At 40.1% G+C, this 27,816-nt stretch overlaps 1 protein-coding gene across 9 annotated transcripts in view; it reads left to right on the top strand.

The window, feature by feature from the left end:
* The window catches only part of KIF6 (kinesin family member 6), a 296,241-nt gene that overhangs the window by 130,687 nt on the left and 137,738 nt on the right, over positions 1-27,816 (top strand). For 8 of the 9 annotated variants that reach the window (XM_032463003.1, XM_014564323.2, XM_032463004.1 and 5 more), the window contains 3 exons: positions 18,186-18,291; positions 19,151-19,292; positions 23,598-23,813. The exons of the other annotated variant lie outside the window; for it this stretch is intronic. In XM_032463003.1, the coding sequence (XP_032318894.1) occupies positions 18,186-18,291; positions 19,151-19,292; positions 23,598-23,813 (464 nt within the window). The remainder of the gene's footprint in view (positions 1-18,185; positions 18,292-19,150; positions 19,293-23,597; positions 23,814-27,816) is intronic. 9 annotated transcript variants of the gene reach the window in all.

Genomic DNA, 27,816 nt, shown 5'->3' with positions numbered 1-27,816 from the left:
TTGTGTGTTCTTTCCTCCTTTGTCATAAATCAATTGTCCATATATGTGTTACTCTCAGTTCTGTTCCATTGATCTATGTGTCTGTTTTTGTGCCAGTCTATGCTCTTTTGATTACTATAGCTTTACAGTATGGTTTGATATCCAAGTGGTTTTATTTGTCAAACCACTATTAAAAATATGTTTCAAAATCATGGCTTATGCTGTGCAAGTCTATGACATGATGAGCTCTCCTGATTATTCTCTGAAAGTATCTTTACTGTGGAGACATGGAGGATTGGCTTTCAGGAAACCATGTTCCTTAAGGATAAGAGGTAGAGAGAGAGAGATGGAGATAGGGATTGAGAGAGGAATCAGGAGAGAGGGATAGAGACAGAGAGGAGGTTGGAGGGAGGGAGGGCAGGTGGAGGTGAGAGAGAGAGAAAAGTTATACCGGAGTCTGAACAATCTTTTGAAAATTGTTTGAAATATGAATGCTATCCTACACCAGATTACTCATTAAAAAATGAAAAATCTCAAGGAAGTTGATGCACAATCTCTTGTCATTATGGATGAAGTCATCCCAGTGACAGTGACAGTGGCTCCCTCTGACTGTCCAGAACTTCTTCCCAGGACCCAGTGGCCCCACATGGCCTGGCCTCTGGCAACCTCTTGGGCCTCATTCCCTCCCAGGCTTCCCCTCCTCATCAGCCCTCCCCTGAAACGCTCCTCCCTCACTTCATTACTCAAATGTCACATTATCAGAAAGGCCTTCCCAGGCCACAGTATCTAAGATACACCTTCTCCTGTCCCTCTTTACTCCCTTTATGTGGAGTTATTTTTCTTCATAGCAGCGACAGCATATCAGTGTTTCACTGTTCATTGTCTGTGTCTCCATACTTCATGAGGGAGCTTCATGAGGACTGGGATTTGTGTGGTTTCCACTATATACCTGGCCCACCGTAGACCCTTCATAAATATTTGTTGAATGAATTGGTGAACACTCAGTCAGGGCCTTGAGTCTCTCTCTGGATTCTTTTAGGAGCCATTCACTTTCCACCTCCAGGACCTCTACTTGGAGTGCCCAGGTGTTTGGTTGAAGGAGGGGCCTCAGGACCAGTCTCTGTGGACAGAAAGCACTTCCTGACGTTTAGACCCCACAAGTCGCTGGTTTGGTGTCCACTATCTGCTTGGCCTCATGAATCTCTCTTATCAGTGTGAATGACAGAGGAATTACCTGAAGTATTCAGAATTTTGGCCACAACCATTTTCTGAACTTTGTCCAGAGTCACTGAGATAAGGCAGAGGAAATTGATCTGAATGGAGTGAGAGTCAAGAGACTTGAATTCTAATCTTGACTCTCTTTCTATTCTGAGATGCATTATCTTAAATGATCCCTCTACTTCAGTTTTCTAATCTTACCTGTATGACCTTGGGCAAATTATATCATCTGTATGTGTGTCTCAGTTACTCCTTATTTGTTGTGTGAGAGTAATAATGGTATCCACTCGCAGTGCTGTTATGAGGATTCATGGAATAATTCATGCTTATGCACTAAACACAATTATTATTTCCCTGTGATCCCTTGATACAACTTCTATTGCTGCTGAGGAATCTGTTCCCTTCTGTTAGATATTTTGTCAGGCTTCTCCATTATAAACAAAGGGGCAAACTGTTTTACTCTCTCTCTCTAGAGTATACACACACACATTTACCCACAAAGAAGGAGGTAGTATCAGAAGGAAAAAACATGAAAATGTTTTTAGAATTACTAGTGTTTTGTTTGTTTGTTTGTTTTTTATTTTTTGTTGTTAGTTCTTTTTACCTGGCTGTATTTCCCAAAATTTCTACAGAAAATTAGAGGTCATTTTAAAAAGAACTCATGTTGCTTGCTGATTTTACACCTCCAAGTGGCAAAATAAAAATGTTTTCACTTAATTAATGAAGAGCAGGGGAAAAAATGCCCTTCTTTGTTAACTCTACTTTTACACTAAATTTCACAGCAGAATTAAAAACAAATGTTCTCTCTTGGCATATAGCAAATTATTGCACAACACACATAGTTGGTTCTGAGATCTAAATTACATCTGCTTCTAGAATTTTAACTTTAAATTATTTTTATAATATTTGTCTTCTTTTTTTTTGTATATTTGGGCTATAGTATTGTGTATTATTAATCAGTCACTTCAGAGTGGTGCTTTTCTTGTACAGTTGAAATAAGACTGTATATCTAACTAGCTAAATAAAACAAGAACCATAAATTGCCAGAATGGAATGTTCGTAAAATGCTTCCAAATTGGAGTTGTTTGCTTTGCATCTTACTGTCCACTTCCCTAACCATAACAAAGCTTCACACACTCCCCTACAGAGGAAAATATGCTGAGACCTTTAAGACATTTGGAAATTTAAAGATAACGTAGCAGGCTGCATCATAATTAGAACCAATACATGAAGTTTATATATGAGTTTAAAATAAAATTATAAATTTTAACAAAATCTTTTTAAATGTGTGTATGTATGTTTACATAATAAAGTATATGTAAGTATATCAGTAATATGCACTCAAAGAAATTCTGAAAAATACATTCAGGCATAAAAAGGAAAACAACATGCATACGTAATGCCCCCATCCGAGCTCATGAGAAACTCACCAGAAGTAAAAGACAGGTACCTTTTGCTCGAATGATGGTGAAGATTTTTTCCCCTAGATGACTCTGTAAGGAACTTAAAAGGATGTTACATCCAACATCAAGATGTGGACTCCAAACGCTTGTTCTCTCTTCCCTCTGTTCTTTGGGATTCCTGCCAGTTGGAATTCTCTGCATCCCTCCCTCTGTGGAAGTTCAACAAGAATAACTTTATGTTTATACTTTGTTACTTCTTTCAGGTACTTTCCACGTGTTTTTTATTTTGAAATAAATATCTCTCTTTCAAATGCTGGACATGTCAGCAAAACCTTCTGTTTTCCATTTTCTGAATTTAGCATTTCAACATCTGTATAATAGTTGTACTAAAAATACACAAAGATAAAATTGTTGGGGAACATCCTAAAATCTTAAAAATTGGCAAGATGAATTGAGTTGAGGTTTTCGGGGCTTTTTTTTGTAATTAGTGAGAAGAGTTTGGTTTTGATTACTTGTTTTGAGGGGGAGGGGGCTAACTTTTTGTATGATCTTAGGAACCTAACCTTTGGATATATCTTCTAATTTATCTCATTTGCTTACAAATCTGTGGGCTAAAGAGAGTTCAGAGAGAACAGTTTGTCTTAGCTTCATCCTCTGAGGCTTGGGAGAGGAGGTGTTAAGATTTCTCCTTCTGTTTCATTCCCTGGCATTTCTGCCACTGAAACTGGAGATTCAGATCTATCCTGGGGCCTTAATTATCAGTCCCGGAGGATTATTAAGCACATCAGAGCCCTGTGCTAGAAGCTGCCAAAGAAGCAGAAGCAGAAAGCATGGTGCCTGGGCCGAAGGAACTCTGTGAGGATGGGTGACACCTGCTTTTGAAAAAAAAAAATAAAGACAAGTAAATGATCGTGTACAAAATGGGCCATAAAGACCAGGAGTATAAAGGACTTAATGAAAGGAAGATTAATTAATTGCCCAAACAACTGTCTGTGTAAATCAACCTTTTTAAATAAAATACCAAAAAGTGACCTGCTTCAAGAATTGTCCATATACAATATCAAAGCAAATTTAGGACCCTCAGAACTACCACCAAGTGACTGGGATCTAGAAATAGACACTTTGTTCTTATTTTTCAGCTATCTTTTCCATAAATTTGGATACCCATCTCCCTGACATTCAGGTAAAGATCTGAGAACTTGTGAGAAAAATCAGATTTTTTTGTATTAAAGAACCTCAACGCAGGACATCCTAGTGCCAGTAAAGTTAGCAATGCCCCAAAGTGGAGCAAGGATAACTTATGTCATTCACTGGGCTATGAAATGGTAATTATTTGTGTGTTCAGCTAAACACTGGGACAAATCCTACTTCTTCTTCATTTTACACCTATCAAAAAAGAGTAGTTTGACAGGCCGTTCTAGTTTGGCATAACACCGTGGAGAATTATCTCCAAAAGAGCGTGTAAATCTGAGCTCACAGTACACAACCAACTCCCTTCAGAGGCACACCAGAGTGAAATGTAAGATGCCTCTTGCAAGCGCCACTGTTTCCTCCTCGAGCTGACCCTAGCCGAGCATCCAGAGCCCTCCGTGTCTGGCGTTCACAGGCTGTCTTATAGAGGCTCTGCTCTAGTGCCTGTCTTCACATCCTTAGAGGCAAAAGACAAACATCTCCCAGGACAACCCAAGGACAGGTTCTCAGGCTGCCCTGACTGGCCCAGCAAACAACCGGTCCCAGTTCTAGCTGCCTGCTTCTAAGGGGCTAAGCCCAGTGATGACTCAAGACTTTTTTACTCTGTTCCTCAGAGTACTCTTCATTCTCACTCCCATCCTCCCTGCCCAATTTCCCCAGTGGTTCCCTCTGTGTTTACCATTAACTGAGCATACTCATGACTGTTGCCACAGCCTCAAAAATTTGTCACCATTAATGTCAAGGCAACTAGTTCCCGGTGTATAGTTTCTTCAGTTTACTGGAGAAATCAGATTCCCTCTTCTTATTCATAAGCCCACCTCCTACTATTAGAGCTTTTCAACAGCTTCCCTCATCAATTTGCTCTCCCATCAGTCAACTAGCATGTGCTGGGCAGAGCACAGTCCTGTATATTTACTTTTCTGTTTAATCTGAAGCCCCTCATTGAAATTTGCAGCCACGGGTTTCCTCTTCTTTCTACATCTCGCTTTTTCTTATGTTCCCTGTCTGAGAGCCATAAGTTTCCTTCTAAGTTTGGAGGAAGAAAGCAACCATCAGGAAACAAGGAAGTTGCTAATTATCAAGGAAATGCAAATGAAAATGAGATGCAATGTTTCTGCCAGTCATACTGGTAAGAATGAAAAGATGATGATACGATGTCAGTGAGGGCGTGGATGAGTTCCTACCCTGCAGACAGAGCAGACAGGGCCAGGGGCAGACTGGGAAGCCTGGTCCTGAGGCCTGGGCGAATCCCATGTGAAGTTTTTAGCTTGTTCCCCTTGTTGGACAGACTTGTAGAGCATTTGTACCAAGTTTAAATGGATATGCTTTTTGGCTCAGCAATTTAACTTCTAGAAATTTGTCCTTAAGGACAAATGTACAAAGATACATATAGAAAGATATTTATCACGACACCATTTATAATAGGGAATTGGGTTATGACACATTCATTTAATGAAACATAATGCAGCAGTTTTCAGTGTCAGGGAAGACCTGTGTATATACTGACCTGGGAATATTTTCAAGCTCTATCTGTTGTTACTTTGTAATCAAAGCATGCATTTATATGCATACACTTAGACACATGTATGTATATTTGCTTACAAACAAGTCTGAAAGGATGAACGCCAAAATTTCACAGTGTTATCTCTGGGTTCCAGGAGTCATCATTTCTATTCTTTATTTTCTAAACATTTTGTGTTAGACATACATCACTTTATGATCAGACAAAATAAAGGCATTTAAAAATATGTTAAAGATACAAAAGTGAAATGTTCGCTAACTCATAACATTTTCCGTAAGTTACCTTCAAGTCACTCAGCAAACATGTAGTAATAATTACGATAAAAATAAATGCCATCTATTGAGCATTTGCCAATAGGCATTCCATTCCATTTTTTATGTACATAGTCTAATAAAAACTCCACAGTAACTTCATGAGGCAGATAAATTCAGCTAGCAAGATGAGATGCAGAGTTGGAATCAGAGTCCTGTTTTGTCTGTCTCCAGGGCAGCTCTTTTGTGGCCCTTGAGCCAAAAAGATGTGAGGTTTACGGTGATGACTTAAACCTGAATCCTACTTCTAGGAGTTTAGGGGGCAAAATGCAAGCAGTATTCTAGAATTAGCTAGAGTTTTCTATATTGTTCATCATCAGAAACTAAGCCCATCATTCTGGGCTTTTTTCACTGTTGTTCGTCCACTCTATCTATGCCATGTAGAAATGGTCGTATCTGGAAGGTCTGCTAAGAGACAAGGAGAGAACGTACATGTTTCCCCTGGTAGGAAATGCGTCCCCCTTTCCATCCTAAGGAATTGGCTTCTGAAGTAAGACAGAGAACAGGGCCAGAAAGTAAATATCCACCCACTGCTGTTGGCTCGTTTTTGGTGTGATAGAAGTATATTAACCAGTGCTTGTTTTACTGAGACAGTTTATGTAGAAGTGACCACAGCTGATAAAACTCAAGAGTTCATGCCAATAATTAAATTCCTTACAGTTCAAGTAATCAGGGGGCCACTAACCTATGAGGTAACTATTAAGAAACCCAGGGACAGATCCTAATTATCCTTATTAACCACCATTTGAGTCAAATGACTAACTTTTCCGAAGGTCATTTCTTATTCTTCATTGTTATCAGCCAAAGAGGAAGAGCGGAAACGTATGGGATTTTTTGTTCGATTCAGTCAGCATCACTAATTTCACAGAAACTTGTTTTCACGTGGCTTCCGTTGAACATGTCACATGACTAGAAGCTCAGACAGCTGGGGAGAAACCCTCATGCTGGGCCTCGTAAACACAGGACATGACTCATTCTTTGGGGTCTCCCTGGGTGACCCTGCCGTGCCCATGGCTTCCCCAGGCACCTCCCCATTGGCTGAGCACATCCTTCTTCTTCTGCTGAGCTGGGCTTTGAACCTCCAGAGCATCATGTTTCCTCACTGGCTTAGGAAAACAAGGGTTGCACAATATCTGTTCCTAAAAAGTTACTTTGATGTTCACATTTTGAGATTTCTTGGTGTTCTTTTCGTGAAAAATGCCTTATGACCTAAAGTCACTCTCATGAATGTTCTTTGTGGGTAATACATAGGTTTGTGATAACTTACTGTGTAGGTCTAGTTTTAGCTGAAAGTTCTCTTCTAGGGTAGGATGTCTTCTGGTTCAACTTAGGTACCCTTCTTTCACGGTTCTGGTTCTGCCTTGTCTTCTAACTTGGGTGAGCTGGCCCTCTGCACCCACACTGGCTGTGCTTCCTGGTTTGAATGCTGATCCATATTTTTGTTGTAAAGGCCACTTACCCGCTCAGTCCATAAGTGCCCTCAGTCAGCCTTTGAAAATGCAGAGACTTCCGACTGCAATTACACAACCTCAGGGTGCATGCAGTAGGATTTTCATTGCTTTAGCTATTTCTATTCCTGTTTGCTCCAGCTCAGATCTGTACAGGGGCATTTTAGAAGGTCTGACTTGAATCAGAAAAGGCTCAGGCAATGACTTCTGCAAAATGACCCTAAAAAGTCTGCCCTCCTTAGAGACACTTAGGAAAGGCTGAATCCTCAGCCCACAGCAGGGCATTAAGCAAAATGAGGTGCTTGGAGCTGGGATGGCAGGGTGGGATTACAAAGATGAATGAATGACAGATTCTGGCTTGAGAGGGCTTCAGTCTTGCAAGGGAGACAAGACAAGTACATGAATATCTATAAGGTAAAAAGTGATTCCTGACACAAGAGAAGTGCTGGGGTAACTGGAGGAGCAGAATTACTTTTGAGTGGGAGGACCAGGGACGACTTTTAGCAGACCTGTGTATTAAGACAGGATTTAGAAAAGCAAAGTTGGACAGGGAGAACGTTTCAGATGGAGGAGGGATCGGTAGGAGCAAAGCTGCAGCCTGGTTTTCCTACTTTATAGATTTGTAAACAGACCCAAAGAAGTGATGTGACTTACAGAAGATTTCTACTAAGTTGGATGTTTTCCTGCGAAAATGAGCCTTCACCGATTCTGGCTCCCAAAGGGCTCTAAATAGTTTTATAGCTCTCTGAATTTTTAGCTTTAAAATAAATTGAAAATGTCATGTATTATTATTATTAGTGGGGAATCATTTAGATGCTGTGGGCAATGCTTGCAGTACTTTTTATTCTCCCAGAAAAGAACAGTGGCATCGGGCCTCTCTTGTCTTTATTACCAGAGCTATTAACCAGCAGCAGTTGTCAATGCCCCTCCGTGTGCCTGGGACCATGCGCCCCGCTATTGTGCACCCACAGGCCAGCTCGAAGCTGGAGTGCCTGCAGGCTCTCTGGTTGCCAGCTCAGGGTAGCCAGGTTTATCAAATAAAAATGCAGGACATCCAGTTAAATTTGAATTTCATAAAAGAATATTTTTTTAGTATGTGTTGGATGCAATATTTGTAACTCTGTTTCAGCTTGGTTTTATATGATCATGGTTCTTACTTTCATTTGCATAATTTCCATGAAGAGTTTGCCTTAAAAACAACTGATGGATATTTCTGTTTATTATCTTTTTTAAAATTGCCATTGAACACAGCCTCAAAGATTTTTAAAGATTGAGATCCCAGGGGACTTCAAGTGACTAGACTTGGACATGTCTTCCTGGTCTTTAACTATCTAACACCTGGGTCATGGTTGGTAGTAAATGGTTTGCTTTCTGAATACATGTAAGAATGAAAGGAGTTAGCACATTCTTGATTTTTATTCCTTGTCTTCATAGACTATCTCCTTATGCAGGTGACAAATTTAAGCCCCAAATATAGTTCTTTTCTAAAATGTCTCAGTGGGTAAAGAATTAAGAAACAGCTTGTATGTAGTCAGTATTTACCGAACAGTTAATTTACACCACCTGAATAGGAGAGGCCCACATAATCAGGCAATGTTTAAAAAAAAAAAAAAAAAAAGATTATCTGTTAACATGGTCCTGAATTCACATCTCTTGAATCCTAGTCATCCTTACCCCCACTTCTAATAAAGTCTAGCCGAGAAGCAATAACCTAAGCTTTGTAGATTAAATATCCCAGAGGGTCATTAATGGCTAGTGCTCCCTCTCTTATTTTATAAGAAATCAGATCTCTGAAATCATTCATGAGAAATAATTCACTACAGATGAGGTTTCTCCACTTCGGTACAAAGTGTTTTCGGTCCTGACACCACATTTTGAAGATATTAAAACCAAAACTAAAAGCATGATCTACAGCTTGTGTTAATTATCCTTGGGTCGTTTATGGAAGCGTTTGAGTTCTTCAGACATAGTTATCTAACATGATTAAAAAGGCCTGTCTCCATCTCAGGGCTGTTTCTTTACTTTAATGATTATTTTATTCTCCTAAAGTTTAAGTGCTTTGGGTTCTAATAGACCAAATGAATGAATATCAAAACCAGATAACAGAATAAGAACCAGGCATGAATGGCAATTCCATTTATTGGTCTACGGTTGACACGTTGGATTCTTCTGGCCTAGACAGCTCTTTCATCAGAAGCCCAAGTACCTGATTCTAAATTAGAAAGTCTTGAGTGTGAAAGTATGAACATACTGTTTCATTCTTTTTGTTATTTCATGCTTTCTCAATGTTAATGCCTTTGGTGCATTGGGCTTTGTGAGCTTCAGGGAATTCTTTTAAAAGAAGGAATGAGATCCTTCATCGCATCACACAGGAATATTTGTATTTCTCTCTTGCTTTCCCCCATAACCTTTTCACAGGAAAAGTTTGCATATACATGGAGCTGGATATTTTTAAAGACTTCCTGAAACAAATGTTTTTTCTAATTACAGTTTTATATGGTTTATGCCACTTAAAGAAAACCCCCAGTGTGAAAATGTGCACTTCTGGAAGTAATAAATTACAGCAACGTCTAACACCTGGTTCCTGATAGCTTGCTCAAAGGATAGATAAACAAATGCAGGAATAGCCACCAACCACTGTAATCAGCACCATAAAATAAGTAATTAGATCATATCAACAAATCAAACCCGTCTGGAAGCAATGGAGGAACAGCTTTGGGGCTTAACTTTGGATTTCATTTCAAGGACCTAATAGTAAATAATGTGCATCTCTTTCCCATAGCATTATCCGCAAGGAAAGTTAACTTGAAATGTTATAAATAGGTTCTAGAATTTTACCTATTTTTTAAAATTTTGCTTTGAGCATTGTAGGGGTTTTATAATTTTTTATTTTGTGGACAATTCATGTTCATTGTGGAAAAGTGATAATGGACAGATAAAGAAAAAGAAAAAAGATAGAAATTACTTGTAATTCCACCACTCAAAGATAACAATTGTTTTATTTGGTTGTAATCCTCCAAGTTTTTTAATGAATACACATAAATATGTTATTTTAATGAAAATGAGCTCATGGCTTTTAAACTGTTTTTTAACCTATGTTTTTCACTCGATTATAATATCTTCTTATATCAATATATATGTACATCTTCAACAGAAGTTCTTTCTGGTCCATGCATAGATTTGGGGGGGATTTATAAACCCTTCACCCCAAAAATATATACAAAATTTTGTGGGTTTTGTGTGTATATGTTCTTTTTCTGGAAAAAAAATGCATTGGGACTTTCATTGGATTTACTTTAACTTTTATTGATAATTTAGACTGAGATTACAGTCCTGCATCTTCTCACTCAAGATTATAATGATTCCCAGTGTGTACTTGTCCTCTTTTATCCCTCTCTAAATTTGTGTTTTTCTTTATATTGGTCCTGCATCTTTGTTTTAACAATTTAATGGTCATTTCCCTTTAAACATTTCATTTATTAAGGTTTCAATATTCCTTATTGTGATTTCTTTCACCTTAGGGTCTCTGTCTTTACCTTGTAAACCCATCTTCAATTTAATACAGAACTCAACGATAATGTATGATTCAATTTACATAAATTTTCTTTAGATTTCATATTACATGAACAGATGTTTCCAAACAGCTGTAAGCCATTTTCCATATGATAGAATAAAACAAATTATTTGTTATCAAATGGGAACATACCTACAAGGATTTACTTTGTATTTTTACATATCAAAATCTTTTAAAATCTGTCTTTTAAAACTCTTACAAGTTTTCTAATTAAAAAATATATGTTTTGCATTTTCGTATACATACAAAGGCTTTTATTTAAAATTTTTGCTAAAGGAACCAGCTGAGAAATGCTTATCTCTAAACTTTTAATGTTGTCTACAAATATAATTCCATATAAGACAGAATTACAGGAAGAGTTCAGAGAGTTGGAGCAAAGGGTAGATAAAGCTTTCACCACTACTTCAAATTAATGAACTGTCAGGAAAGCCTGTAGTTGGGAAACTAACCATGGAGATATATGGCTATGGTAGAGCCCAGTCCATTTCCAACTAGCCCTGTTCCTCCAAATTTCTCAGTTAACTTTGTTCCATAGGTGCATTCTGGTTTTATTCAGCTGAGATCTGTCTTCCTCTCTTCCCCCTTTCCACCCCATCCTCTCCTTTCCCCACCTTCCTGTCCTTTTCCCCCACCTGTCTCATCCCCCACCTCTCCTCCTCCTTTCTTCTCCCCTCCCCTCCTCTCCCACTTTCCAGACTTGCCTCCTTACTGTCCCCAGTGTTCTCCTCAGAGGGGTTCTCCTGGTAGCTCCTCCACGTTCTCATCCAGTTTGTCTTTTTTCCCAGTCCTTGCCCTATGAGTCTATTTCTCTACTGCACTCTTCTCTAAACTTAAGCCCAGTTTAACTTCTCTGTCATGGCTCTTTCCATCTCTGCCATCATGAGAGGAAACATTTTCTACCTTGTTTCTCCTGACTGTCATTGCTCCCTTCTTAAATGTGACCTTCTTTTACATTTTCCTGCCCCCCCCCCCCGCTGTTCTGCACCCTAAATAGCTTCTCTGCCCCACCCTGTTACACCAAAATGGGGAGGGAAAAGACCCCAGTTCTTGTCTTACCCAAAAAAGAAGAATTCAGACAGGAGATGGAAGCATTGTGTAGTGAAAGATTTTAAGGGTTTTATTTAGCAAAGGGAAAGTACATCTCCAAGAACAGGATGTAGGCTGATCCAAGGGTGGATAGCAATGGTCTTTGTTTGCCCCTTCTCTTATACCCTTGCTTAGGGTGGTCTCTTGATTGATTGACCACTCTTGTCCCTGGAGTGCTTAGTCATGCTTATCCCCTTTTGCACATGTCCTTACCCATGATACACACAGAAAAACCCATGGGGAGGGGGAGGGGGAGGTGCTAAACCGCAATGCTAATTATATTACAATGAGCGTTGGGTCATGTCCAGTTAGGTCCTTGTCATTACTGTGTAGTTGCAGCCATCAGATTCTAACTGGTTTCTTGCTGGCACTCATTTAGAGGAAGTAAAGCCCCTTTATGCTGAAGGCGGACATACCCCCATCTTCTGGATCATCCTCCCTCCCCTCCCTTATCTGCCTGGTGCTCCCACTTATCTAACTACCCAATAATCCTACCATACTACCATTCACTTTCCTGTAAGTCAATCTCTTATTTATTATGGATTTATGGAGATAGTTGTTCATGTTTACATTCAGCACAAATAACATAGTGTTTGCCTGCAGCAAACGAGGGATTCAAAAGATACATTTAGAATTTAAAGGGGTGGTTATTAATACCTATGGATTGATTAATTTATTTTATTTTCATCTTTTACTTACATTTGTTCTAAACCAATGAGCCTTTTTATGTCTACCAAAGTTAAAATGTTTGATCATATCAAGATATATATGCCATTAAATTGGATATATATGAAAGTCTGGATTGACAAAAACAAAATTAATTTTTATAATTTTTCAAAAGTCTTTGTCATTGCATTTTAAAATAATTTTTAATATATTTAAAATTGTTTTTAGTTTATTTTAAAATTATTTTAAAATAGTTTTTTAGAATTCCATAAACTGAAGTACATGGCCATGAGTGTATTTTCCTATAAATAGGCTGTATCTTCACTGTTCAAGAGGCAACCCAGGCTGAATGTTGATTTGTATTTTTTTCATTTGCTATTGCAGAACATTGTAAGTATCAAGCAGTTGTGCAACTCTGCATTTGAGGTGCAATATAACTACTTTTGTGGAGGTAAAGGAAATATGTATTACTAAGATAAATCTTGAAAGTAAACTCTGCATAGGAATTTCCTCTGTATCACCCAAACCGTGAACTTTCTGGCCCCTTACTGTTATTAAAAAGAGCTCATTCCAACAAAGTGGCTGACTTTGAACTCAATTTCTTGCACAAGAGGGCCCATGTCTTTCACTTACTGGTTAAAGCTAGGGGAACATATAATGTATATAATACTTGTGATAGACCAGAGAATTCTAAAAGAAAACCCTTGAAATAACCACCTTTAAGCCAGTTGGGAATACTTCTTTCAGCAGAATCTAACAAAAAACAAACATGAAACTAATGACCCTGAAAAATATTTGTATAGTTTCCTTTGGTTGTAGTCCTGTTGGCACAATCTCAGCCTTCAGTTTTTCATGTCCTGTGGATTGTAGTTAATCATAAATTGTGAATTTATTGTTTTTATCTGAATTTTCCTTTTATAAATTATGTGCTTTTCAAACACTGTATGTTTTAAAGGGTCATACCTCTTAAAAGAAGCTTGTCATGTTAGCAAAGTCAAAATAAGGCTTTCCTTTGCCCCCCACTTTTGGGTCTCGAGAACTCCTATTGTTGCATCCTGTTAAAAATTTTTTTCTTTAACATGCAAGACACAAAGTTTTATGTGATGATCTCGTTGCCCTTGTTTGCTGCATCTTTTCTTATTTTTTAAAAGTCTGTAGAAAAGTTCCAAATTGAAAATACAATTTTAGTATATTAGGGATTATAACAAGTGGAGGACATTTTTTTGAGTTTGATTGAGAGGCTTTATGATACGTGTGGGAAAAGGAGGGTTCCTGATGCAGAAGACCTGTTTTTAAATCCTAGTGTTTCAATTTCCTAAATTGGTAACAATATGTAAGTCACTTAGTTTCTATGAGCGTTCCTGTCCTCATCTATGAAAAAGGGAAGATAATTTTTAGGTTTATGGTTCAGATAAATAACAAAATACATGTGAGAGTGCCTGATGCATAATGGATGTTCAGTAAAAGTAATAATAAAATAATTAGGGGAAGGCAGTTATAAAGAGAACCGGGCTGTGATATTCTCTTTCTTCTTTTCCCACTTAAATAAGAAAGCACATAAGGTCACTAGCTCCTCAGTGGCCAGGACATAGTTGACCATTAATTGTTACCCTTTCATTTAACGTTTCAAGTTACTTCTTTGTTTGGTTCCCAGGGCTGAAAAGATGTGTATATATTCTTGACTCAACATTCAACAGCAGATTGCCTTGTTGTAATGGTTCTTAAACATTAGCGTACACACGCATCACCCAGGAATGTTGTTTAAATGCAGACGCAGCAGGTCTGGGATGGAGCTTGTGATTCTGCATTTCTAAAAGGCTCCCAGGTGATGCCTATGAGGTTGGCCGACTAGTCACATTTTGAATAGCAAGGCATTAATGGGCCAGACAATAAATGCCCTCTCTTTGTTCCTTGTATTACCTTATTTCACAGAGTTTAAAGAGTTTAGAGATAATATTATCTTGCATATTTTACAGATGAGAAATTTGTGACCCACAGAGGTTGATGAATTAGTTAATAGTTGAGACCATTCAACCTAATTGTTCACCCACATTTTTTTTATCAACAATGATCAATATTTTGTAATTGTGCAACTATTCTCCCATTCTTCCTATTTAGTTACATTCCTAGAAGTTAAGAGTTATGAAGTTTCCTCTTATCTGTATCATTGTTTTCCAGCTTTTTTTTTTTTTTTTTGGAGATATTTGCTCATGTTAATATGTAGCTGTAGTTTGTCAGCAGCCCCATTGCTTAACCCTGTCAGAGACAACCCGTCCTTGATGGTTCCATCTTTAGTGGCAAAATAACTGGTAGCGGTCAGGCAGATTTTGATATAATGAATAGCACTTAGGTTCTTTGGTCAGAACTCCTTTCTAGCTCTTCAGAATGAGTCACCTGTTCCTCTCTCAGAATCAGTGAGAGGCCAGATGAGCTAAGAACCGTCAGCTCAGGGATATCAGGTTCCACCACAAAACAGCCCTGACCCACAACTGGCATATTTTTTGTCCACCTCACTTTTTCCAGCTCAGTATCAGAGAACAAGGTCCCATTGCTTGGTACTCCCTAGCCTTGTTTTTAGTAAATGCCCTGGAGTACTGCTGTGCTGTAGGACACTTCTGTTATCTTTGTCCCCCCACTACTCCCTGGGGCGTACCTCCCACAGTGGTCCCAGTGGCTTAGAACCAGCCAGGGTGTCCGTGCCCCAGTGTAGTATGCTCCTCCTACTGATTCCCTGTCCTTCTTCTCTCCCAGCTTTCCCACAGCCAGTGCCATGGGTTGCTGGAGACATCCCCCAGTCACCACCTCCAGCTAGGTTATGTTATCTACCGTCTTTCCTGTCCATATGAACTAGATCTGAATGGCATACATTTATTTTTACTTCTCCAGTAGGAGTCTTTTCCTTCTTTTCTTTTAGTGAAAGTAGAGAATAAGTAGTTTCTTGTTTACTTGGGCTTTTCCTAAGAACAGACTTTATCATACTTACTTGACCTCCTTAGAGAGCCTTTTCTGCAAACAGTTCTTCACTAGCCAGCAGGGTTCTGGCAGCTGGGAGACCCCTCTGTGGGAGCAGTGACTAGGTATGAACTTGGGAACTATTTTAGGCGATAGGAAAATTCAGGGAATTTAGGGTCAATCGTTCACTCTTAACTATGAGAGGAGTACATTGGAAGCATCTGAATTAGGCATTTTTCTGCACTTTAATTATTAGTCCAAGTCCTTGGTTGATAAGAAAATAAATTCAACAATAAATCATTTAATGTATGGAGGAAGGACCAGGCATTTCTTATGTTATCTAAAGAGGCTCTGTTTCTCAAGCACTTAGGGAAAAATGGCACATGAAAAGGCCTGATCTTCATTCTTACTTTTATATCACACTAATCGAGTCTCAGAGGAAGTAAAGCAATCCAGTTCTTCATTTAAGCAGAAGTTCTTCACCATTTCTTTGGATCATGTACGTGATCCTCCTTGTGTCCTATACTGTTATTGTGCAGGACGACAGTCTTGATGAAACGGCCAAAGCCCAGTGAGACTTAGTGATCTGAGAGGTCACCCAGCTAATCAGCAGGCTTTTACCTTACAATGCTTTCTTGTGAATGAGGAGTCCACTTCAGTCCTCCTTCATGTAATACTCAGAATATATACTTTATGATAAAACTATACAGAAGAAATTATCTTCTAAAGGAAAAGGAAGACAGAGGAATTGATTAACCATTGTTTCTAACTTAATATTGTCTGTTTGAAATTTTATGGACACTGGAAACCAAAAAGTGCTCTTACTCCAGAGAATGGATATATCCTTGTTGAAGCAGTGGTGATTTGTCAAAGTTCCAGAATGTCTGCTAAGTATTCAGGGGAAATACAAGCAGATAAACATGAATATTTTTGAAGCCTCATTAAGTAGCAGTTGTAGAGCCAAGCCTCCTCATGGGTTACAGAGGAAAGCACCAACTATGGGTATGTTGTCTCAGTGTCCATCAGGAGAGGTTTAGTACACCCACACTGTGGAATATTATACAGTCATCAAAAATGAAATTGTTCTGTTATAAATGTACTGGCATGAAAGATTTTTTGTGATAAATTGTTTTGAAAAATAATAGTACAGAAGTCTCTTCAGAGTATGACCTCTCTCATTTTTGTATAAACAAAATCTACAAATGCACATAAGAATATAGGTATCTGCTTTGTTAAAAGCTAGAGGAACATATCAACAGTGGATTCCCCAAAGTGCTAAGAGTGAATAAAGCAGATGAGAATGGTGGCAGGGGAAGGAGAAGAGAGGAGGGTTTACTTTTTAATTTAATCACATCTGTATTGTTTGGAATTCTTTTCATAAGTGTGTATTGTATAATATTTTATGTAAAATCATTTAAAAATCTTTGTATCAGAAACTTATTTCTCTGTGTGTCAAAGAAACATTAGGTCATTCAGCAAACAGTGCAAGTAAGTATCCCTCCACCTGAAGAAGCTCCTTAAAAATGACAATATAAATTGTCTCATACATCTGTCAACTGTCACAGATTAGAGGAAGAGATAAAAGTGATATCTAAAGCTGCTATATGGAGGAAATCATTACATCTTATTTGAGTGGTCTAATAGTAATAGTGGAAGGGAAATGTGTACAGTCTAAAATGATGCTGAAAGTGTGCAGATATTTTGATAACAATGTGAGAAATATACACTGCTGTTGTATCATGATATTTAGCATCGTAGATACTCGTGGCCACCCCTTTCTTATCAAGAGTCTCATCTCAACATACAGGGAATAATTTCCATTGATTCTCTATTGATGCTCTAGATACAGGGTCAGGGAGAGGGACCACAAAGATGAATAAGAGCTAAAAACTGCCTCATGCTGCTGGGGAAGCAAATGGGGGAGCTAAGGTGGTGTACAGACTCTAGAACACAGTGTGGACAGTGTAAGCACACATGATGCTACAAACTGAACCAGGACTTCAGAATGGAGGGGCTGGATGTTCCCTCCAAAGAGAGGTGTTTGTTTTCTATTTTTCTTAGTTTGGGAATAGGAAAAACATGAAAATATTGTAAGCAGAAGGGAAAGAGTATGGAGAGGTGATAAAAAGGTAATTAATCGGGTAACTCTAGTAGGAGCCTGAAGAGAGCCTGGGGGAGAGGTTGGGCAGTGAGAAGGAGGAAGCATATGATCCAAAATACTTAAAACAAAAAAGGCCTGAGTGGTGAGACAGAGACACTGTGAGGTAAAGGGAAAGGAAAACACAGGAGCCCCCTCGTAGCAGCCTTGACCTTCTCCATCTGGTGAGAAGCTGCATCACTGATGGAGAGGGAAAGAGCAGTGGTAGACTGGGGGGCTGTGGAAGGATTGGAACAGCCACTGGGAAGAGTCTATGTCATCCAGGAATGAGTAAACAGATTTAGAGCATCACTGAGGTCCTGGCTTAGGTTGAGTAGCATGAATTTTTAATGAAACTAGTAAAAAAAAAATTTTTTTTTCATTACGTTCTCTAGCAATGGTGCAGCTAGGCACGGGAGCATAGAAAGTCAGCTTGACTAGAATGCATTTTTGTAGAAGTCGAGTATTTGGAAGTTGCATATGAAAATTTATTGGAAATTAGTCAAATAATTGTATCATTTCAGATCTCACTTTGTCATTTTGCTTCTTCCCCCTTAATGTTTAGAGTCAAATCAGATAACCATATTATGGTAAGGAAATGTGACCAATACTTCAAACGTTAGCCAACCAAGCAATTCCATTAGAATGTCTAACGTTTCAAGCTCATAGTTGCTTCTCATACATTATGTATTTTTTAGGCTGGAAAAACTAATAACATCCTTTTTGGAAGACCAGGATCCAGAGAGTAAACTAGAGGTTGGCGCTGATATGCGTAAAATTCATCACTGTTTCCATTATTTAAAGGTAAATTTAAATATTTCCACTAGTAGAAGCCATTATCTGCCATGTTCAAACTGCAGTAAAGTTTTCCTAGTTGACCAACTCTTGAAAGGTTTAGGACCCAGCTTCATGTGTCCAGAAAAGTTTGATCTGCAAACCAGTGCTGAGATGATCGCTGAATTTCTTCAGAAGTTGTATCTTACTTCCCAAAGAATAAGCTCAAACCTTGGACTTCTAAATCTTTTTCCAGGCATCTCTACGTTCTACGCAGAATAGTTCCATGTTCAAAACCCATTTATTTTCAGGCTATATCAAAAGAACTATGTCCTTCATCTTTTTTCCCAGCAGCTTCAGCCTTAGGTTTTACTTTCATGGTGACGCAAGGGGAGTATCATTAACCTCTACTTCTACCTCACTTGTAATTTGGCGTGCTTTATTAAGATGATAAACATTTGTTGTGAGTCTGCTCTGAGCCAGGTGTAGGGGAGGCAAAGTTGAATAAGTAAGTCGTGGAGAAGACAGATACGTAGAAAATAATTTTAATACATGACAAGTGGTTTTTTAAAAGTGTGAATTAGTGGTACAGGGTTGTGGAGAAAGGGAAAGAAGTTCAAGAGGAGGTCATGTTTGAGCAGTGATTTCCCATTTTAGGGAAGGAGAGATAAGATAAGGAGGAGGGGAATGAGGAAGGAGGACAGAAAGAAGACAGGTGGGAGGAGGAAGACATACATTCAAGCAAAGGCAGCTGCATTGCAAAGACAGGAAGTCAGAGCAGGGTGCGCATGCCTGATTTGTGCAAGGAATCGTTAAAGGCGAAAAGAATCAAAGAAATGGAGACACTGGAGTGGAGGTGTGGATGCTAAGCTCTTGTTTCATCGTACAGAAACTACTGACCGACAAGAAGATCCATGGACCGAGCAGAGCCCCCTTCTCCGAAGTCAAAGATCAAGTCAACCAAGGACCATCCACAGAGGAAGAATATAAGAAGCTACGAGAGATTCTCCAGCAGAGAGATAATGAAATCAGTATCCTTTCTAAAGTGATTAGAAACCCTTCTTCTCTTGACTTGACCCGGGGAACACTCAGACATCTTCCCGACGCTCCCTGCCACACCACCTGGCTCCCCACCCAGCTTCCGTTTAGAAGGAAAATATCCCTTCAGCAAACACATCATAGCAACTAGTAAAAAACAGAGTTGCTACAAAATAAAAAAAAATTACTTCATTTTTCGTCAGTTATAGTTACTATTACTGGGGATATTTCAGTTCATTGAAAAGTATGGGCTTTCTTACACCATCTCTTAACATTGAATTTTTTTAAATAGATTTTTTGACTACTCTTCAGTGCTCTTTCTGTTTTAGTCCTGAGCCAGTAAGTTAGCTGGTTATCTTTAGCTAGCTGACCGGACACCGGGCTGACCACAGCCTCACCATGGCCCAGAATTTGCGGCTGGTGTGTGGGTGAAACTCAAATGGTGGCTGAGAAATGACAAATGGTATTTAGCTTATGAAGAGCAGAGATTGATTTAAATGTGACTCTATTTAAAAGCCAGATCTACTGCTTTGGGCTTCACTTACAAATGTTCCCAAATTTGGAAGTGAGTGTAGATGAGTGAGTGTTCAGGCTAGAATTCTCCTGGCTCTAGGAGGCAGTGTCTATGGGGTGTTGAAAACGGTAGCAGCCCATGGGAGCGGCCTCTCTTACAGATTAGGTGTTACTTCTGAAGAGCCCTATTGGGTGGTTAGACCTCAGGTCTCCCCAGTATTTCTTCAGTATTGTTTCTTTTTTTAATTGAAGTATAGTCAATTACAATATGTCAATTTCTGGTGTACAGCATAATATCCCAGCCTTGCATATATATACATATATTCATTTTCATTTTTTTCCATTAAAGGTTTGTTTCTTATTTTATCTTTCAAGTTTCTTACAAAAGATTTGACATTTTCATTACATTTGCAGGCTTTAAACATGCACAAGAAATTATTTTGGTCAGTTATTTATGAACAAATATTTTGGTTCATTTTTTAAAAATTACTAAAAGGCATTTTTAGCTTCAGCTATTGTGCAAAATGCATAAAAATAACTGACCTGAATGAAATCCAGTAATAAAGAGATAAAACCAAACCAAATATGAGGTAGGCACCCTGCCTGATTAACTTCAGTCTCTGATTTTAGTTGAGGATTAGCAGACGCCGTGTGTCTGATTCAAGTGAGTTTGAACTGCTTTATTATCAGGCCAGTCCCAGTAGATTCGACTGAATTACACTCCCACGCAAGCCCTGGTCTGTGCACGCTGCCCACAATGTTGTCACTCTTGCATTCCTTCTCCTCCCTCCTACCCGGTCCATCTCCAGCAATGGTCCCAGCCGAGACCTCAGCGCTGGCCCCAGACCCAGTCTGAGCTCTGCTTCTTTTCCTGGCCTTGATCCTAGTTGAGAATCTTCTCCCCTAAATACTCCTACCAACTCCTTAATCCCCTTCGGAGCTTATGAGTGTCTGTGCACATAGGAGGGATGAAATGACACATGACAGAGAGGGAGCAGCCTCAGCTTATTCATATGTGTTTATTTTAAAAAGGGAGTGAACCAGAGACATACATCATCTCCCCTCTGCATTGGTAAATCCAGGTACCACCATTCTTGTGAGGCTATGCTGGATCCTTTACTGACTGTGAATAACTCCAGTAGGGTCCCCTCCTTCTGAGACTCACATTTGCAATGAGGGTGTGTAGGAGGCATAGTGTAAAGTGTGCCGAACTTCAAGTTCACACCCACGTTGACGTCGTAGCTCTTCATCCATTATCGCTGCCACCGCTCAGTGAAGTTGCAGTGCCCAGCGAAGCCGGTGACAGACTGGACAGAAGGTGCTCTGAGCAGCGTGGAGTGTTATGTGACGGAAGATGCTACCCCGTGGACAATGGTAGACTCGGAAGAAGGAAAAACAGCATCTGAGATGTCCTCATCACAAGTTTCCATTTATCAAGGGCTAATGATCAAGGAAGGCTCCTGAAATCCCATCATTTCTCACAGTCCAGTTGGAGAATTTTTTCATGTCTTTTTTGGTGGAACCAAGAAGGCCAAGACAGTGACAGGAGGAATGAGAAAGATAAGGCTCGTAATAAAAAGTGGTAATACTTGAGCTCCACAAAAGGCACTACTGCAAACAAAACAGCAGGAAGCGGCACTGAACGTTCTTAGAAAGAGAGTGAAAATGGTGTCATTTCGGTGACATTATCAGTTTTAATCAAGCTCAGACACCCCATCACAAAACAGATCACCGGATGTCATTTTGTCCCCAGCACAGTGCTGAACGAAGGCCCAAGTGAAACGGAAGTGGGAAGGGGTACAAGACCAAGGGAAGGTGAGAGGAAGGAGAGCAGCAGAGGAGATAAATCTGTGTCATGGGCTTCATGGAATGTAAAGTCAGAACAGGCCGTTTCTCTGATTGAAACCTTCTAGGGGCTTCCCACAGTACTGAGAGTAACCTTCAAACTCCTTCCTCCAGATTACCAGGCCCCACGTGGTCCTGTCCCCGCCCAGCCCCTGACTCCGTCTCTTACACCTCTGCACTATGTGTGTGAGGCAGTCACAGCGACCTTCCTGTGGCCCTTCTAACACACGGGTTCCCAGCCTCAGCCCTGCTGATGTCAGAGGCTGTCCTGTGAGTCACAGGATGTTCCTCTACCAACTGGACTCCAGTAACAGCACCTACCCCCTACTCCGGTATGACAACCAGAATATCTCCAGACATGGCCAGATGAGAGTGGTGAGACAGCCCCAGTTGGGATCCGCCACCAGCCCATTTCTCCCTCAGTTTCAGCACCCACCCCTTCCTCTGCTTAGATACCCTCCTCTGTCTGGTTCTTCTGTCATTCAGATCTCAGCTTAAATGGCACTTTTAAAAAAGCCTTCCTTGAGTACCCAGTTGGAGTGGCCACTCAGTCACTCTTGACCTTTTAAAAACAAGCAATCTGGCACTTTTACCCTCTAATGTTGTGTGTGTGTGTGTCTGAGAGAGTCAGAGACAGCTATGTCTTTCTCCAGTAGGACATCTGCTCCACAAGGGCAAGAAAGACGTCTGCGTTTTCACCTTCTGTCTCTGTGCCTGGAGAGCTGTGCTGCTCTGGGTTCAGGTCAGTATCGTTGACCGAGTGAAGGGAAGGGCGTTGCCATCGCAGGGCCTGAGCCAGTGACAGTCGATGATGATTGTGACATCTGCTCCACACCAAGAGAAGCAAGCAGAGGAGGCGGGCAGGGCTGGTGCCTAGACCCCACAGAAGTCGTCAATGCCTTTAGTAATTACCAGCTTTTCTGAGGTGAAGAATGGAGGCTATTTTAGGGTTGTGAGAGAAAAATTGATTGTGCTTCCAGAAATTACCAAGAGGCTGGGGTCAAGGCTGAGGAGGAAGACAGAGTTCAAGTGCTTTCCCTGCTCCCTGCCCAGGAGTGAGCATCCTGGGTGCCTCCCCTCCTTTTTTGCAGAGCAGTCTTCTCTTCGTGTTTCCTCAGACTCCTGTTTTAGTGAAGCTACCTCCAGGGAGGGTGAAGGCCTTGAGCTCATCTTCCTGCATATGCAGTTAGAGTTCTGAGATTTCTCAGGAGGGACTATAGTCCTTTCTCTTCGTGATGCCAAAACCCCTCAGAGTTCTTGGCACCTTGAACCTGAAAGAACAGTGAAGTGGGGTAGAATGGATTGATTTTATCACTCATTGTCAGTGCTCCTAACATATCTAAATGGCCCACAAAAGTTGCATTTTTAAATGATGTATCTTTCCTAATAATTCACTGCTCTTCAGTGAAATTAGAGGGATCAAAAATTAGAGACTTTTTAAAAAAGTGACTTTGAGCCCCAATGGAATGTATACTAAATAAGCATGTGTTGGACACAGGGGTCCCTGACCACCAAAACTGACTTGGTCGATCTTCCAGCTGGGTAGGGGTCCTCCCTCCCCACTCCCCCTGCTGCCTCCTGAGCAGCGTCCTGCTTAAAATCTCATTTACTCACAGACGTAGGTATAGCTCCGTTGTCTACCACTACTCAGTGTTCATTTTCCTTTTTATAAACCCTTTCATAAAACCTTTAAGTCCTGATTGCTTTAAACTCAGAAGATTTTAAAGACCTTTGGGTTTGCTTGTTTTTCAACTAATGGTAATGGTGCCATCTTGAAAGACCGGTAGCCTCCTAAACTGTCCATAGCTGTATCAATGACTTTTGGAAAGTGAAGTCATTCTTCATAGCACATATTATTGGGCTGTTAATCTCATTTGACAATGAGTATTTTGATCAATATAATCTAGCATGAGTCACTAAATCCTTAAGTCAAGTTTCAGATATTCTGGTGAATATGTTAAAGAAGGAGAAGAAGAAAGCTCAGGATGCTCTCCATTCCTCCAGCATGGACAGAGGTGAGCCAAGACGCTCCCAGAGCTCACCCTTCCCACCTGGGAACCCGGAAGGTCTGAGGACATTGCCACTCTCAGCTCCCACTCAGGCCCAGGACTCGAGCGTTATTCAGTACAGATCCAGTTTGCTCCACAGGAAAACAGGTCAGTTCTATTTACTTATACACATAAATTTATATAACATTAAGTAGAAAACAAATTATACATCCATATAGAAAGTAAATAAATATGTAAATGGTTGCAATTTTGTCATTCATCATCGTAAATCTTACTGTTTTTAATATTACTAACGTTTCTTGAAGTTTTGAAGTTGTAGTAGAAGCAGCCACAGCAGCAATAACAAAAATACCCCAAGTAAAGTTTATCCAACCTAAAAACTTTTTTGAAAAATTCATTCTCCATAATGGAACTTAGTGAAGCATCCTTTAGTTTTACATGTGCAAGGATAAAGGCTCTAGCCATGTATTTGTTAGAATTAATTTTTATAACTATCAAATCTCTTAAATGCCAGTTTGCCTTAAAGGACCATAAACAAAACACAGTTTTGTCAGAAAACAGGATTTGACAGGGTGGGACTATCTCAGAGGCACCCTTCCCGTCTGTCGCTCTGGGTAAGTGTGTTAGCACCACCCCTACAACTCCAGAACCGTGCTGGAAGCCCAGGTCGGTCTGTGCACGTTTCTCTATCAGCCCAGCAGACCATGATATATAGTTATGGGACTGATGCCTTTCTGCTGAAGACACTGAGGAATCTGAAGTATGGAATGAACTAGAACAAAGGGGTGAAGAGCTTCCCTTTTGGCCATATAGGTTGACCTTTTCTGCATAAACATTTGTGGGGATGGACAACCTGACGTGCAAGGTTTTCTAAAGGATTTAGCTTGAGAATAAAAAAAGTATTGTTCTCATTAAGAAGGGCACATTTTAGTTAATAAAGACAAGATTGAGAAGCCTGGAAGTATAGTTTTTGATATTATATCCCTTTATCTCTTAATTCCAGGTCTCCCTGCTGTGAATATTTCTTTAGCAACACAGTAGGATAAATTCAAAAAATGCCAGGAAACAAAACTGCTATTTTTTTACCATTTATCATGGAAGCAGTAGACAGGGAAAAGCAATCATTCCTCTCCGTGATTATTTTCCAGACAGCATTTCTATAGACTCTGATAGATAACAGCTGGTTGGAGGGAAAAAAAAAAGAAGAGGCCCTCTGGATTGGTGAATTCATTAGTTTAACCATCATTTTTTTCATTCCTTTATTCATTCAACATACATGTATTGAGTACACATTTTGTTCTAGGTACTGTGCCAACTACTATTCCTATGGCTAAAGCTTACACAGTCCTCATATACACCAGGTACCATTTAAAGTTTGCTACTTGAATGAACTCATCTAATTCTTATTCTATATGTTCTTGATAAACACAGCCCTTGACCTGAAAGCACTTACAGACAGACAGAGAAAAGAGCCTTGAACAATTAATTACAGAATTTCACCCCTATATGACTGAGGGAACACAAACCAGGGAAACTCTACCTTAAGTTAAAACCAGAGAGATCCAGAAGGGGCCTGGGGGTGGAGATGTGGCTGGAAGGAACATTACAAGCAGAAGGAATCACTTGAATAGCTTTCAAGGCCTTTGTAGTGGAAAGGAGCATTTTACAAAGTGCAAAAGCTAGGTATGGTGGGATCTGGGGAGACAGTGGCTGGGAAGACAGGTTGAGTGACATGTGCAGAACAGACAGGCAGAGGACAAGACCGGATGACCTTTTGGGAGACCACTGTGTCCAGTAGTGCAGGTCAGAGGATGGGGATGACCGGAGAGAGGCAGGGGGATCAGAAACATTCTAGGTAGTAATGTGAACAGGGCTTGGTGACTAAATGGAGATGAGGGGTAAGGGTGAGAATGGTCCCCGGGTCCCTGGGTAGCTGGTGATGCTCTTTATGAAGGGGAGGAATGGTGCCTCCCCTGGCCTGGCAACAATTGGCATTATTGGCTACAGAGAACACAGCATTGGTGTCTCTTCTGAAATGGAAGGTCACAGTCAGTTCCCATGTTAGAACGCCATGCTCTTAATGGAAGGAATTCTGTTGCCTGGCCTTTTCCAAAGACACACACCATTGTATCTGTGCAGAAATGGCCTCAGATATAACTGTCCAGCCATTATAGATGCCAGACCTTTTCTATTTCTATTTTTTCTTGCCCACACCATCTCCCTTCTCATAATTCTTCTCCCCCACAGCATCTCATAACCTCTCTCCTAACTCATCGTTATAGTCAACTTTTTCAGTAACTCTTCCGCTTGATATTGCTATCAAGACAGACTATGGTTTTGTTTGGAGGATGAATTAAGTTCACTTGAATAGAAAATCACTGACAAAATACTGGAAATTGTTTGCAAAGTCCAAGTACAAATGAGGTAAAAGAGTTTTGGAGAAAAGCCTTATAGTTGAAAGGGTTGTTGAGTTGTTTTAACTGTCCTTGAATATAGTTCCAGTAATGACTTTAAATAGAAATAGGCTCACAGATGGATTGATAATGATCTAACCATTTAGAGGAGGGGTTGGCAGGGGACTGGTTTTATTTTTTGGCAAAACTATAGATGGGATGAAAATTGCTGCGGCTGAACCAGTGCTGCAAAGCAACAGGTAATGGGAGAGTGTGTCGCAGTGTTTAAGATCCTAGGAGCTGATTAGGCTTTTATTCATGCATTATTTTATATACAAGAGGCTGACGTAAACCTAACCAAATACAAAAAATTAATAAGCATGTTGTTTGGAGGTATTACTGCCTTATGTAGGTGTTGTCAATTTCAATTAACCATCCCTGTTTTAATGCAGAAAGCAAGTTAATTTGACCATCTTCCACTCAGAGACTGTTGTGAAACTGTCTCCCCTTCGATAACCCTCCCGCTTCTTCCATTCATCCCCTCTTGACGCTGAAAATGATTCCTTTCAAATTTATTATGTTAAAAGAAAATGAAACCCAGTTCATGGATCACCAGGGAGTCCCCCACCATCATTGCAAGAGCCAACCACCAAGACCCAGGGAGATTAGGAGCCTCAGGGTCTTCTGTCACTGTTTTGGAGATTACATGTCTGTTTCAGTTTCACAGGAATAATGAGAGGGATTGTTCAGCTCCATGGTTCACAAAGAGTCATGAATATGAATATTGTTCTCTTTAAAATACCAAGAATTTTATAGTTTGAGGTTTATTGTTGTTGTTTTGTTGTGGAGGTTTTTCTTTTCTATTTTAGTTCTCTGACTGCACTTTCCAAATAATCACCTGGAACCAGTCAGTATTCCAAAAGCCCCAATGACTCACCACATCCTTTAACCGTTTGAGATGCTAATGGAACCCACTCATCACAGGTGATGTCATTGGCGTTTTAAAAGGTGAACTGAAAGCCAAAGCCACAGCCTGGAGGCTCCAGACTCTTTCTCTTACTCACTCAGGGAGGATTTTTTGAATCCTCCATATATGCACGGAAGGGACTGGGTACTTGTTGAGGGGGGACTGAGGTGAACTGAGGAATGCTCTCTGGCCATGGCAGCTCGATTTCAATATTGGGGACTGGTTTCGTACCCAAAGAGCAGAGCATAAAATAACAGGTGCTGTAAGCAAGAGCTACAAGAAATGCTACAGGAATTCAAAAGAGAAGGGAAGAGTGTTAATAAGTAGATCAGGAGAAACATTACAGAGCAAGCAACATGGAAGTTAGGTCTCAAAGGACTGGTAGAGCTTGGACTTCCAAAGATGGAGGGAAGAACATTGTATAACATTCTCAGTTTAGAGAATAATATGAGCAAAGGCTTGAGAACAGGAAGGCAGGGAAGAACTATGTAGAGTTGGCAGGGATATTTGTTTAGCTGGGGCCTTGGACATTGTTTTAAAAAAAAAAAAGGCCCCAGCTGACCTGCCTGCCGAGGGGCTTTGCTGCTGAGTGGGCCTTTCAGGGTTGTCCCAAGTTGATACTAGGTCGGGCAGGCCCTTTCTACCCTCATGATGAAGAGTCATTAGATATGAGCCTGCCCCTGGAAGGAGGCATGGCTTTAAATGAGGCAGGTTTTTTTTCAGCTGAGAAAATTCCCAAATAGTGTTGACAACTCAGGGCTTTCTGCTAAGGTGCTCCCAGCAACTGGAG

Source organism: Camelus ferus, chromosome 20 (assembly GCF_009834535.1).
Source record: "Camelus ferus isolate YT-003-E chromosome 20, BCGSAC_Cfer_1.0, whole genome shotgun sequence".
NCBI lineage: Eukaryota > Metazoa > Chordata > Mammalia > Artiodactyla > Camelidae > Camelus > Camelus ferus.
Note: the sequence above shows the minus strand (reverse complement) of the source record. Positions and strands in the feature narration are given on the sequence as shown.